Below are 15,528 nucleotides of genomic sequence, written 5' to 3' on the forward strand. Positions count from 1 at the left end.
TATGATAGCAGGGAGGGTCACATAACATGCATGGACAAAAGAACTGGTACCACTTCAGTCTTTGTTTTCATGCAGAATATAACAATCCAAAAAAAAAAAAAAAAAACACAAAACAAAACACCATGAAAACCTAACTTTCAGGTTCAGTAAGCCTAAGACCTAAAGAACTACACACTGGTTCTAGAAAGATCATCATGAAATTATACCTGCAACCTCATCTTCAAAAATGTCAAGGAGGGAGAAAAAAAGTCAGATATCCCAATTTGAAAAGTCCTTAAAAAAAGTTGCAGAATGGAGTGCAGGAGATGGGTATTCACACACACCTTGCTTCCATTCTAATTATTATAGACCAGTCAAACCTTCAGAAATTTATCCAAGGAACTGCCAGCTCTTAAGACATCACAGCAAAAAAAAATACCCTGAGGTGGTCTGCTCTTTATTAGTGGTTGTCATGCAAAAGCCTTGAGAGAAAAAGGGGTAACTTGAACAGTTTCATTACAAGATGAGATAAAAAAAAATGCTCACCATCACACCAAAGAAAAGAGAAAAAAGAAAACCCAACCCTAATCCCCCAAGACTGCAGACTCCATCAACATAGAGAGTTAAGATTTTTTGTGGATAGTGCTGGTCTGTCTTAAACAGAGCATCACATCCACTGAGCAATTCTTGGGTACCAGAAAAATGCCAGAACTTGAGGGAACACTCTGTGTGCTACATGTACACCTCTACCTGCCTGGAAATGGGTGTCAGAGAAGTCAATGAGAATAAAATAAAGCCATTCAACATCCTTATGACTTAGAAGATGGTTATTAAAAAGCACACTGAAAATCAGGGAGAGATGAAAGATCGATCCTAGAGACATCCACATGATTCATGGAGAGAGTAAAATGAAAAGGGAGTGAAGTTACTTTAAATTTGTAGAAGAGGGTGTTTATTTCCTAAGTTAAAAGCCTGGCTTCCAGTAAATGAAACAGGTACTCTTCAGATAAAAGGACAAGAAAATTATTGGGAAGGAATTATCACCTGATGGGAAGGAGGGTAATGATTGCTTTGGCGTAAGAATTAAGACCTCAGATTAATTAACTTGAATTGGAGTGAAAAAAATGTGTTGTAAAAATCTTGTCAAGCTGATCAGCTGGTTAAGTGTCAGGAAATACTGTCAAAGAAGCAAGGAAAACATTGTCAGTTGAAGTCAAAGTCAGACCAGGTTGGTAGGGTCAGATATATGACCAGATATATGGCTGCAAAAAAAAAAAGTCATAAAATTATAGTGCCAATAGTGATGTTTGTCACAGGCTCCTATAAAAATTCCCACAGGAAAAAGTGGTACAATGATATAACTTGAGAAAAGCAAGAAAAAACACTTGGGACTGAAAAATCAGCCTTTTTAGAAGAGCTGATTAGCTGGGCCAATAACAATCTGTTAAAAGTTAAAAGATAAAGGTGATAGTGTGCAAAGTGGAGATGAGATTGATAGCTGTAGAAAAAAGAAAATTATATAGGTGGAAAAATGAAAATTTCCCATTCTGAAAACCCTATTAGGATCTCAAAATATGTTCAAAATTGGAAGAGTATGCAAAAACTCTAAATGAAAAAGCATAATGTGGGCTATCCTCAGAGCCACAGCCTGTGGCTGCTGGCTTCTATTAAACAACATTTATTTAAAAAAATATAGATATATACTGTATTTTGAGGAAAGAAGGAAGAAGCACATTTTTAAAGAGGCTGTAAAACTAGTGCTTGGTATCACAAACCTTGAAACACTCTCTTTAAGAGAATTCACAGAGGCTTTTTTATGCAACGTGGGACAAAACAAGAACATATCTGGCTGTTGTAAAAAGGAAAAAGAAACCTGATTTTGAAAGGAAAGAACAAGGAAATTAAAAATGAAAACAAAAGATTGAAACTGGAAGCCAGTTGGATAATTGAGAGATCACAGAAACTTTCCCAAGCAAAAAAAAATTTGATTATTTCAAGATGAAATCACATTTAAGTAGGGTGATATTTGGTTGATATTATATCATCTACAGAGAATCTTTCAGAACACAGGCCTCCCACCTTACAGGTCCAGAAAATTATTTGCTGGGGTACAGAGAGAACATCCTTATCCAACCCTCCTGCTCAAGCCACTTGTTCAGGACTTTGTCATTTAAGTTGAGTTCAGGGCTTGGCAAGAACTTATTTTCTATATTAGAAATATCAGATGACTGAGTGCAATATACAAACTGATGGTTTATTTTTTTATTATTTTTTTTTTAAGAGTCTTTTTCTACATTTTTTTCCTCTCCATTATCATGACTGGTCAAGTGGGAGACCAGCCAGCAGCTGTCATATCCAGCTCTGTTCCTGGGTTCTCTCCAATTCCCAAGTGACACTGCTGCTCCGTGCTTGGCACCCCGGGCACTGACTCTCCAGAAATAATTATTCTGATGTCAGAAATGCAGGATTTTAGCTTCATTCACAGAGCCTGCTGGGTATGGGCAGTGGGCAGATGAAGGATACTTCTATTTACACAGGAAAACTTTTGTCATTAGCCAAAAGCAATGAGGAAGGAAATACGGGGACAAAATGACAATTTTATGAGGATTTTTTCCTCTGGGGAAGGGATGGGGCTAAAGCAGATGATGTGCAGGGGCTGGAGTTGTTTATATCATTCCTCTTTTGGAACATAACAGTGAATATCAGGACCAGCAAAACTTCCTATTTTCCATGCCTGGCATGAACTTGAGTAATACGTGGGGATGAAAAGGAAGGATGCATTGGGGAAAAATTAAAATATTGTCATCTACAATAACTTTGAATGGTGTGGAAAATACACAAAAAAACCCCAAGCCTATGAAGAGCAACAACCTGTCACTCTGGTTTTATTTACATACAGATACACAAGAAAAAAAAAAAGGTGGATACACCTATGGTCAAGGCAGATAAACCTACAAAAGAGCTGCTTCTCTAAAGCTGCTACAAACGTGGTAAAACTGCTGATTCTGGCACATGCACATGAGGCTGGAAATTCACCCCTGCTGCACCTCTCATAACCTAAAAACCCAGCTGGGAAGAAAGAGAAAAATATTTGGGTTAGGGTAGCCCTGAAGTCTTCCCTCAGTGACATTAAAAGCCTTCCCCTCCTCATTTCCAAATCCTAACACCATGTTTCACTTGCTTGCCTGAGCCCAGTTTTTTTTAGAGTTCCCTTCTTAGCATAATCATCTTAGTAATATTTAAGCTTATTTCTTAGATCCTTTTCTGGAAAATAAACCCATTGTCATATATATAGAAGCTTCATAATTTAACCCAGAAACTCAAGATGGTTATAAAAACCTACAGAATCACATCAGCTTCCCAGCATCCTGACTTGCTTTGTGGTATTTCAGAAAAAAAGTGGTTTAATTAAGAATGCTGGCAGTAGAAACCACCTCCAACAAGAGGTAGAGTGGTTAAGGGGAGGATGAAAACTTGAAGCACAGGAATTCTACATACATCTATCCCCAGCTCACTGGGTTATATTTTCACAAGGGTAATTCTGTCCAGTTGAAATAAGTTATGCCTGGAAAATGAATGAAAAAAAAAAAAAAAAAAAAGTAGCTCATGGTTTGGAAAACTCTGAAGTTTTGGAATATGCTGGGTTTTGATATTCCTATGTATAGAGACTATTTTCATTTAGTCAATCATCTTCCTCAGGGGGGTGGAAAAGGGCTCTTATTATGCTGACATTTAAAATGCTTGCTTTCATTTTTATTTAACAATTTTTAACATTTTCCTGGTGAAGGAATGGTTGCATCTCATAACTCAACTTCTTTGATTTTATGACTGGAAAGCCTCTGCCTTTCCCAGAAGCAACCTTAAAACCTTGTTCACCCCAAAGATGGACTCATCCAGCTATTAAATTAACACTTTACTCACCAATGCTACTCAGAGAGCTGCTGCTTTCAGAGTCAGAAGGCATTATGGACAGCACACTGTAGGTAGACCCTAAAATCAGAAGAACAGAAACAGTATTACTTTCTTTTCCCCTCCTCAAACCAAGAAAATAATTCATTTTTCTGATACTGCAGATGCCAAACACTTGCAAAATGCAAAAATGTATTAGAAGTATGATTTGTAAGTGAATATTGCACTGTTTGCTGAATAAGAAATCATTTGGGAGGAAATACTAAAAACAAGTTCAGTGAAATATTGAATAAATATTCAATGGTTATTTCAGATACACTGAAGATAGAATTTCAGGTCTACATTACAAATATTTTGAGTGACCTTGGGATATCAGTCAGAATCTATTTTGGTTTCTTATCTTTTGATACATCCCAGCTCCCATCTCACTGTGTAACTGTTTTGTTTTATGATCAAACTTAGTTTTCAACTTAAAAATCTCATTTTATAGGTAAATCACTTTTGCTGACATCCCTTTGCAACTTAAGTATCTGACCTTAAAAGCAAGGACCTGAAGCAATCTGCTGGTCCTAGGATAACAAGTTTTTTCACATATTCATAGACCAGAGGCACCTTTTATTTCACTTATTTTAGAAGTACCTTAAATTTTAACCCTAAATGAACTAGAAAAACAGGTCCTACTTCAAAGCCTTCACAACTAAACAGCTTCACCATCCCTCCCAAACAGAATAAACAGACCAGAGTAAAGACAAAGAGGGATTATGCACAGAATTTATTTGAAATCTGGTCCATTTTCAGCCCCAGCCAGGATGTGAGACATCCCAATAGCCAAGCTCAAAGATGTTTCAATACCTCTAAGAGCTCCCTCTCCCAAAGTCTCCTTCTCTATGTTTCAGTATTTGTTTCTTCCATTTTCTTTGAAATTAAGAAAGAAAAGCAGAGAAGCAGCACAGGATTGAACACATGGATCCACCTTTGAAATGAGTTCAAGAAAGACCAGGCTGGGAAATAAGAAAAAAAAATCCTTGTTTTTGCTCATCTCCTCTGCTTCTTACTAGGAAAAGAAATTACCTCTGTAACTGGCAGCTCCTGGTGTTAAATGAAGGAAATAGCAGCTGTGATAAAGCTTACTAACAACACAAGCAACAGCAGCAGTGAATAAAAATGAATGAAAAAAGCAAATAGACTTGGGGTCTGATCTGCAGTTGGTACATGTGACAGTACATGGAGCAGAAACAGAATGAATCATGAAGTAGGTTGCCTAACCTGACAAAATCCCTGCAAAAAATTATTCACACTATACTGGTTACAAATAATCCTAGTTGAGTGTACAGGATGCAGTGTTTTCTTGTTAACTTCTATGTAAAATATACAACAAGAATGTCAATGATGCACTGGCCTCAAAACAAAACCCAAAAAGCAACAGCATCTGGTGCCAATTTTTACTTCCATTTCAAACATTTGGACATAATTTAAGCTGTTTCCCTATTTTATTAAAGCTTAAAATCAAAATAATTTCTGCATAAATTAAAATTAGCCTCCCTGCATACTCTAAACTTGTATGACTTGCAGTATTTCTTCCAGTCTAGACTACAGGGATTAGAATCATGAGGGCAGCTGAAGAAAAAAAGAAAAAAAATCAATGCATTAAACAAATTAAGACACTTTTACAACAGACAACGTGTACTGAGATTGTATCCAAAGGGCCTGGGACTCAAGCCCAATGATATCCCATGCCAAAAGTGACACTTCATTGTATTTAGCACTTTTTTAACAAACGTATTTATTCCAGACAGCAGGATTTCACTCATTTTAAGTCCTGCTCTGGCTTTTAACACAGGAAAGGATGACCAAGAGGTTCAGGGCTTCTTGAAAAATCAAATCTAAACTAATCTTGATTTTATTCTTGAGGCAGCTACCAACCAGTAAGGCAAAATTGTAAGACTCCATAGGACTCCCATACTTAAACTATTACTGATTGGTAGCTGCCTCGACTTCTTTTAAGAGTAAAGAAAGACTAAAAAAAAAAAAAAAACAAACAAAAAAAAAAAAAAAAAAAAAAAAAAAAAAAAAAAAAAAAAAAAAACCAAACAAAAAAAACCCCAAACCCAACCCAACCAAAAAAACAAACCTGAAAAAACCCCAAAAAGCAAAAAACAAAAACCAAGATTACCTTAGATTACCTTGATTTTTCAAGAACCTGAAAACCCTGAACTTTTGTCATCTTTTCCTGTGTTAAAAGCCAGAGCAGGACTTCAAATGAGTGACATTCTGCTCTCTGGAATAAACATATTTGTGAATATAGGTTCAATAGAGACAGTAGGTTCAATAGACATCAACAGAGACATCTGACTCTCCCTGGTGATGCTGTTAAAACACTGAGCTCAGTAAATGCAGGACCCAGCAATGCATGGCATGTTAGCACAAGGAAAAACACAGTTGTGAAGAGAAGAGAAATCATCTGATCCATTCAGAACACCTCACTCCTATCAAACAAAACAAAGAAAAAAGTCCAGTAGCATTTCTGTGGCTTCCAAGGCTGCTCATGGTTGTTGGGTTTTAAACTACAGAGATGGAGTCTGCAACAACTTCCACTTTTGTCATCAGAGACACTTCTAGGCAAGTGTCAAAACAAATAACCAGAGGACTCTGCATAGCTTTCAAAATATGAAAATTCATCTTTAGGTATTGAACTGATACACAGCCACATATTTAAGCTAAATTTAGGCTGATAATTTAGGCTACACTAGCTGGGTCCACCTAGCAATATCTCAGTAGTACCTGAAAATGCTCCCAGAGAGGATTTCCCCACTCTATAGGATGCCTCCTGGAAGAGATGAAAACACTCAAAACCACCTCAAAAGACTCAGGCAGAGGCAAAAAGGCACAAGGTTATTTTCTATAACCAAAAGCACTTCAACACCCTCTTTATCCATGACCTCCACAGCAGAGTATATTAAGGAATTTCTTGCAAAACCAACTCCTCTCCTGAGTTAAGCAATTTTCCACTTTATTTCAAATTGTCAAAACTGATTATCAAATTGCACAAAGGAGAGCAGAACATAAAAACCCAACAAGACACCACAACTGCTTTTTCAGGTTCATGGTGAAAGTGCTTCACATCCAGGGCTCCACATGCCTTTCACTGCACTTTTCCAAATCTTTCATATTTTTCAGCTGACATTCACCTCACATGTCCAAGCCCCCTGATAGAAAATCTTGCTATATTTATTTTCAATTCACTCACAACAACTGTTGACTTGTTCAAATTCAAAATTATTGCTGGAAATGACAATATTACCTGGGACAATACAATAGATAATATCCATAATTAAAAACTGACCCATTTTTTACAGATGGACATTCAAAAAGACAGGAAAAAATATCTTTGCACTGGTCCCACGTGTTGGGTGCTCTGGTCTTTGCTGCACAGCTCTTGGCACATCACCCATCTCTAGGGCTTGCATTAAGGTCTGCAGCACAACTGCCTCCTAAATGAAGGATATCTCCTAGCTAGGAACACCTGGCTCATTGTAGGGCTGAGTCTTTAGAAGGAGCCTGTACAAATTTTTTATTTTTTTTTTATTTTTCCTTCATGCTCCCCTGCTGCAGATTTCCACTATTAATTCATTTCTGCTTTTCCTCCCCCTTTTCTTCCCAGACAGTGACTGCCAACTGATTCAGCCTCTTGTCAGCAAACCCTTTTTCTGATGGAGATCCAACACACTGCATGAGAGGGCAGCATGACAAACATTTGTTGAGCCACATCTCCACGCACCAAACCCAACTGGCTTTGGCAGGACTCCTGCTTGCTGGGGGGTGGGAGGGAAAGCAAAAAAGTTTGATTAAAACTGGAAATGACCCAGATGACCATGTTCCCCTCTGCCTTTACAACCAACACAACTGCCCAAGGAGCTTAGGATCACATGGATCTGCCACGTCCTATCTCTGGGGCTACTCTTTTCTTGGCAGTCTGTGTCACAAAGCATAACGCAGGCAGCTCTTGCAAGTTGAGTGACATCCAGGCATCAGATCTGGGGCTCACACAAAACCTTCAGCTGGGTGTTTGCCTCCATCCCCACCACATTTACTTCAGATGCTTCACAGTTAAAGATTTGAATAATTCCCAGAACAGGCACATACTCAGGAGTGAAACAGTAGAAGAGGAGTTACCAGCAGGAGTTTGCTGTCTCTTCCCCCACCTACTTTCAAACATGGCTTTATTATTCATTCTGCACACAAACAGTTCCTGAATCCTGTGCCCTGCAGCATAAGATTTCCCTATTTTTAAGACACCATGAAAACGACAAGAAGATTAAATGGTTTTTTAAATACTCAAGCAGCTAAAAATTTAGAATTTTTATTTCCCATATGGCTCAGTCTTAAGTTTTTCACAGAGATGGTGAGGATGAAAAAGTTTAGTTTCCTTTTACAAGGAAGAAAACTTCTCACAAGAACACACTCATGAAATATTAACACAGGTTTGGAAAAAGATAGATGTTTGTCAATGGGTTTGGAAAATCTAGATACTTCAGTGCTGAAGTCACTTTTCCATTCTATATGATTAAGGATAAACTCTTGTTAAGCACAGAGGACTTCATACATAATCAAGGACTTTGGCACCTTTCCCTGAAAAATTTAGAAAAAAAACCAGACAGAATTATAGGTCAGGCTGATTCTGATTTAATGTGACAATTTCTTTTAGGTTAAGATTCAGAAAAGTTAAGTAACCTGCCAGAGGCCAGAGACATCAGTAAAGAAGCCCTGAGATCATATGCTTCTGTTCCTAGTTGTCAGTCATACAGCCAAGTTGAGCATTTTATCTTCAGCTCTTAAAAACACTAAAGAAGTATCTTTAAAATACCTATTTTCTTAGTAACATCTGTTCAAAACACATCATGGGAGGATAAGCCCATGGATAGGTATTTCTAAATATGCATTTCTATGTGTATTACACTCAAAACAATTCACAGTCTGCCTGTAAGAGAAATCTAAGATGCATGATTGTTGTGCATCTTAAAACACTGAATTAGCAAAGGAAGCAGAGACTGATGCCTTTAAAAAAATAAAAATAATACTAAAAAAACAAACTGGAATAGTGGCAGTGAGAAAGATAAGAGGAAAGGGCAAGAGGCAAGAAAACAAGGTAGTTCATTTATTATCACTATCATCAGGATACCTTGTGGCTATTTGCATACTTCATTTGCATTATTTGTTCTTGTTTACTGCATTCTGAGCACTGGATCAAATAATCCTCTTTCACACAAAGAAGCACAGAAAAGATGAAAACCCTTTCCAGATCTGAACTGGCACAGCTGGATTCACAAAACACCCATGATGAGAGTGTTTCAGCTGACAGCATTCAAGTTGTTTTGCCATGGACATGTTGCTCTAATAATGCAGTAGGCAAGTGGGGTAGAAACAATTTGGAAGAGCCAAATTACCAGGAGGTTTTATTAGCAGGATGGCAATTATTACCAATTGCTAATTGGAAGCAAAGAGGTATGAAAAATTAAGACTGCTTAAAAAAATGAACAGAAGCACATCCAATAGCCAAGGTCAGGTAGAAATAATGCCCCTTACTACCTTCTAATCTTTCACTGCCTTCTTCACAATTTAGAAAATTATTCATTTAATATCTTGCACTCAGTGAAACCAAACCAGAAGTGATTAAATCTGCTATCATTTATTCAAAAAGTCCTGCAGCAATTCAGGTTCTCAACCAGAAACAACTGCTTCACCTTTTGTCTGGGATGGCTTTTCACTCCACTTTATTGAGTGCATTTTGTCTTGACAAGTCATTTGTCTCCAACAGCAAAGAACCCTCCACTTCCAGCCCTGCATTTCCATGAGGAAGTGCAGCAAGGATGGGAGATGACTTTTCAAGTTATTTTAAGGCTAAGAGCAACATTCCTAACTACTGGGAAAATAGCAGCACACAAACTTCTATTACTCAGATTCTGGCAAAATAACAATTTTCAGTTTGTAGAGCTGCACATACTCACTTGCTTATAAAGGAAATGCATTTGGGTTTTTTAGGCTGAGAAAAAAATTATCTGGCTCCAGTTTCTTTAAGCTCAGCATTTAGTACAGGTAGGAAAAGGCTTTTTAAGTCTTAGAAAAAAAAGTGCAATGCAAGCAGGTGAAACTGCCACATATTTCAGGTCAGGTACATGATACAGGAGGTCCTTGGATTCTGATCAATGCAGCTTTCTTTTCTACCAACACCACAAGGTGGTAGAGCTGACTACCTTAAACACAGAAATTGTTTTATGAATTATTTTTAATGCAGCTACTTTACCAATGCCAGTTAACCTATTCTGGGAAAACCCATCTTTGTTTCACTGGCAAAAAGCCCAGTGGATCCATGAATTTTTATTTCCTTCTAGCCACAAGGAACATTACATTTGTTTGCTGGATTATATAATATAAACCAAAGGTAAAGAAGAAAAAAAAAAAAAAAGGAGGAAGGGGAAGAGAGAGAAAACATAACATTTTACTTTTTAACAAGAAGAAATACTATACAACCACTTTATCTGAGAAAAAAAAAACCAAAAAAAAAAAAGAAAAAAAAAGGGAAAGAGAGGTGAGGCACCAACTCACCTGTCATCATTTGGAAACAGACACTTGTTAGAAAATCATTCCCTTTCATTGATCTTTGGCAGAAATACTATCCCTGAATCCCTTCACATCTCCTTGCCAGCTTCTTTTAACCCTTAAATACTAGAATATGTTGACATCTACTTTCCCTTCCACCCTTACTTGTTTGTAAAGTTTGAAGGGAGACTTGCTGGTTATTTTGTCCTGCAGCACTCCTTTCAGGGAAAACTCTTTTAGCCAAGTTATTTTCATACCTGGAGGCAATTCTTTACATGGAGCTATCCTGCAGAAGCCTTGCAAGTCATCCAACCAGGATTTCTGGAGGATGGCACCATCTGCCATTTGCAACTGACCTGAGAATATCTAAATGCAGGGCAATTCTGCACAGAAAATACCAGAAAATACCCCTGTGCTATGCAGTCAAAAGCAAGGAAGTGTTATGGGATGGAAGTGGTAAATACCAGATCCCTAAGGATACATTCTCAGTCAGCAGGAGTTGCTTTACTCAGCTTGCAATGGTGACAATTAAGGGATTCAATCCTCATTTAGTTTGCACAGATAGACTCAGAGCTTTGTAGCCTTTTATTTCTTCAAATAATTACACAGTCGAGTAATATGAATGGCAAAACAAAATTTTAAAAGGCAGCATTATAAACTCTACAGGTAAATGCTATATTTAAGATGTAATTTAAATTTTGGAATGAAATCAAAGCAGCCACTGAATTATGTTTGTAAAGGGGCCATGCCATAAAAAATACCTACATGGAAGAACAAAGCAGAGTAACTCCAGGTATTTAAAACTGCAGACACTGACAATCAGAAGATTAGAAAACTAAGAAAAAAACCCCAAGCATTAATTCCAAAAGATTAACCTCTTAACACATCCAGCCCTTTCATTATCTTAGGTTGCAACTGGGTATTTCCTCTGCAGAAGCAGCTGAATTCAGACTTCACCCACAGCAAACAAGAATTATGGGGCCAACTTTTTTAGGACAAGTCATTAAGAACACCCATCCATCAACATAGCCTGAATATATGAATGGATCTGCTTCAGTGCTAATGGCACAGTTAAAGCCACACAGCTTTCCTACTCTGGAGACACTGAGAGCAAGGATAAAAGGGTTTACACCATATTTCTACCCTACTCTTTTAGGGTAGCATGAGAAAGAGGCACTCGAGGAGGAAAGCACCTCCACACAACATAACCACACCAAGGGCTTGTGCTGTTTACAGCTCAGGGGAAATAAAATAAAAAATAATCAAACAAACCAGGCCAGGTTTAATCCAGTGCTTTGTGATTTCAGGTGGAGGTGTAACATACCAAAGTCCAAAGGCTTATTTTCCCTCTCCTCATATTATCTGTCTTATCTAAACCTGCCCGTGTACACTTTAATCTCATAAAGCTCTCTCCGTTGAATATCCTGCTGATTTCTAACCCAGCATACTAACAAGGCAACAAAAAAAAAAAATCTATTCTAACCAAGAAATAGAACAAAGAAGTTGGGAAGCTCTTCTCAGCAAGCAGCCCCCGTTACAATCGAAGAACAAACGATTGGAGGAGTCAGACACAATATCCCCTCATATGCTGTGCTCAATATTAAATCCTTTTAATAATACATAGTTAGGAAAATTTTGAGCTTGTTGGTTCAGCCTGAATTCTCTCCACTTTCCTACAACTTAAAAATCAAGCTCACATCTACTGCTTATAAGGCTCGCAGGAGATGTACCAATACAATCACCCAAAGTTTGGCTACATGGGAGTCAGTTCTCACCACACCTGCTTGGAAACCCAGCTGGCATGAGGAGATTGGACTTTTTCAAACAAAGCAGTCCTAGAAAAAGCATTTCATGTTACTTAGTATGAAAGCTGGCATAACTCTCAAGGAAACTCCCTTCAACCTTGAGAGGAGATGCACACTCCCCAGCTAAGCCCTAAAAAATGAACTCTTGTTACATTATTGTTTGTAGTGGTTTTGGATATGCAGCCTCTAAATATCCCCTCTTCAGGAAAAAAACCAGAAAAAATTGTCCAAAGATGGTTTCATTAAGATGTACCAGAGAAGGGCTTTAAATTCATCTTTGATGGACTGTGAAAATGGAAAAATACATGGACTTTCATGCAGAAGAGGGCTTGTATCCAACCTTCTTCTGTATTTCTGTTTACTGCACTTGTTAGTTGAAATGGCAATAGAAAAGCTAAGCTAAAGCATTTAATCTAAGATTTCTTCTCTCTTTGGCAAGTTTATTATTATTATTATTTCATTTAAGAAAGCAAAAGGCAGAATAAAACACAAGGTTTTTTTCCCCTTCTATTGCTGCCAGCAGTAATTCCATATTAATTACATATATATTTATTCTCTAGGCATGGAGTCCAAGGGTCTGCTCAGTAAGAGAGATATAAATCCCTGTTAATCACACACTTTAAACCCAAGTCCTCTTCAGGACATCTGCAACTACAGGAAGATCCTCAGAACTGTGTGAATGCTACACAGCAAGTGCTACTGGCAAAAGAAATATTTAGTACCTGGCAATATGAGCAAGACCTCCCCCTAAAGCTGAGAAAATTGGAGGAAATATTCTGTGGGTGTCTATCCAAGATCTTCCCAGAGATGCACAAGTTTTCACTGAGGTGATAGTGAAATATTTCACTAGGAAATAGTGAAATAACCAGACAACACTTTACAGTGCCAAGCAGTGACATGACCTCAGAAAAGGAGACAGAAAGGTAACAATATCAATTAAGAATATATTTGTACCATGGGCTGTACTTTTTTTTGATGACAAACACATAGATATAATAATAATAATAATTTAGAAAAAAAAAAATCACACCTATGCCCTCACTTAACACAATTAAACATGTCCTTAAGTGCTCTGCTTCACTGGATGATTATTACACAAATCTATTCCCTATAAACTATTTAAAAAAAAAAATCATCTGTTGCAGAAATGCCCAGGGGTAAACTTGATGCCTCTTCTGGTTACAGCTGCACCACCCACAGAACTTTTCATCCCTCCCCAGAGGTAACCTTGGGAGATGAGGAGGGCAGCACCAGGCTGATCACCTCTTCCACTGGCACAGCCTGAGCAAACCTCTCCCTGACATGCACAGGGAAGAGAACACAGGAAAAAATGTGGCTTTAGCTTCCTAATAGCCAAAGCAAGACAGGTAACTAAAGGTAACAAAAAGCCATCTTCTCCTCCATGTCCCAGGGTGCCCAGGCGTGCAAACGCTCACTCTACCTGGGAGCTGAAAACAGAGAGGGCTGGAAAAACAAAAAAAAAATGGAGTTCATCTGGAAGCAATTACTCCATGCATTCCTCTCTCCCCCTTTTTGCTTCTTCTCTGCCAGGCACAAAACTGCTCCTGCTTTTCCTTCTCTCCAAGGCAGGGCAAGGAGAAGACTGAGTGTCCTCAGCCTCTGCTGTGGCTTGGGCAGAGCAGCCAGATGATGCTTTGGCACCCTGAAGGGTTTGGCTTGCTTATTTGTCTGGGGATATCCCTGGGGGATGCTTCTTCTGGCTTCATTTTTTATATAAATCCCTCGATGACAGCCTGTGTTTGGAGACTGAATCACTTTTGGAGTCCCAGAGAGGATTTTTCCTATACAGCAAGGGATCAGCATGTTAGATGGGCTTTCCTGAGATGATTATTTTGGGAGAAGGGGACTGCAGCTCTACCAAGTCACAGAGTGGCTCCTGGCTTTAAAAAGGGATTAAAACTCTGACTTTTTAAGCCATTAGGTATGGGTTACCCAACCAGCAACTGAAGGGAGCATATGAAGAATGTCTGGGAACTTGAGGTACTAGTGACAGGCAGCCAGATCTTCATAATGTGATGATTTTTCTAAGCCAAACATTCACCCAAAAGATGGACTATGAGGGGGGGGAAAAAAGTCTGCAACACAGGCTGCCAAGTGCTATCAGCTCCATCACTTCTGGGAAAGGTTTTAAAGCTTACTGCAGTGATGATGCACTGACAAATGACTGAAATCACACTCCTAGCAAAAAGCAGAGGCATTAGCATTACGTGACAGCACAACCTGAGCTTTATGGAGTGCAGCAGAGCTCCCTGGAGACTGTGGGAGAGACACAGGCTCAAAATTTGGCAAATGCACTCCAGGTTCAGCATCCTACTCCACATGGAAAGGTGATGCCCTGGTGCACTCAAGCAGTGAAAGAAGAGAAGACAAAAACGGTGTTCTCCAAGCTGCTTTTTCATCATTAAATGTTTCAACTACATTACAATGAGGACCAAATAAAGCCAGTCTGTAGGATAAAAAAAGTGCTTATAAAATGAGTGTATATACACAGGTTGAGATGGAGAGCATTTCAGAAGTGCAGGATTAAAATCTACCTTGTCATGATTTAGAGCAATCTTTGATACTCCAACTCTTCAAGGCAATGAAACAAACCTCAGAAGGGTTTTAATTCATATGAAAGCATATAACCATCTCTTCTATAAATAACATCAGTGAAAAACTTCAGAAGAAACTTAAAATTCTTCAACTGAAAAGAAGGTTGATAACTTGCAGTTCTGTCAATCTTTGCTTTTCCTTGCCTGGGCTACACTTTACCCTGCTGGGAAAACAAACCTGCAACTTTGCACCTGAGGGGCTAAATTTGCTTTATAATTAGTTATGCTCATGCATAAAACAGATATGAATGGGTAGTTATTTCAAATTCAGAGAACCTTAGAGAAATATTTAATAAATCAGTACTTTAAAAAAAGCACAGAAAAGAAAAAATTAAAAAAAAAAATTTAAAAACGTAAAAGAAATCCAAGCTACTGTACAGCCATCTGAAAGCAAAAAACCAAAAACTTGTTTTCAACCAAGGTAAACATTTAATTCTTTATAGACTTTCCTATTGGTCCTTTATTGATCAAGGGCAAAGCCTGATAATCTACCTGCTACTGTCCTCAGGATGAGGCCAATGGGATAAACCATCAAGATTTCATCTGAAGGATACTTTTATTTTTTAGCACGTTCTCTCTATGCATCCTGACCTGTGTCAGGATGGAAGCTGGTCATACTAAAT

At 38.2% G+C, this 15,528-nt stretch overlaps 1 protein-coding gene across 2 annotated transcripts in view; it reads right to left on the minus strand.

Moving 5' to 3' along the window:
- The window catches only part of DLG5 (discs large MAGUK scaffold protein 5), a 95,270-nt gene that overhangs the window by 53,459 nt on the left and 26,283 nt on the right, over nucleotides 1-15,528 (minus strand). For both annotated transcript variants that reach the window (XM_071748263.1, XM_071748264.1), the window contains exon 2: nucleotides 3,901-3,969. In XM_071748263.1, coding sequence (XP_071604364.1) covers nucleotides 3,901-3,969 — 69 coding nt within the window. The remainder of the gene's footprint in view (nucleotides 1-3,900; nucleotides 3,970-15,528) is intronic.

This window comes from Heliangelus exortis, chromosome 7 (genome assembly GCF_036169615.1).
Source record: "Heliangelus exortis chromosome 7, bHelExo1.hap1, whole genome shotgun sequence".
NCBI classification, from domain to species: domain Eukaryota; kingdom Metazoa; phylum Chordata; class Aves; order Apodiformes; family Trochilidae; genus Heliangelus; species Heliangelus exortis.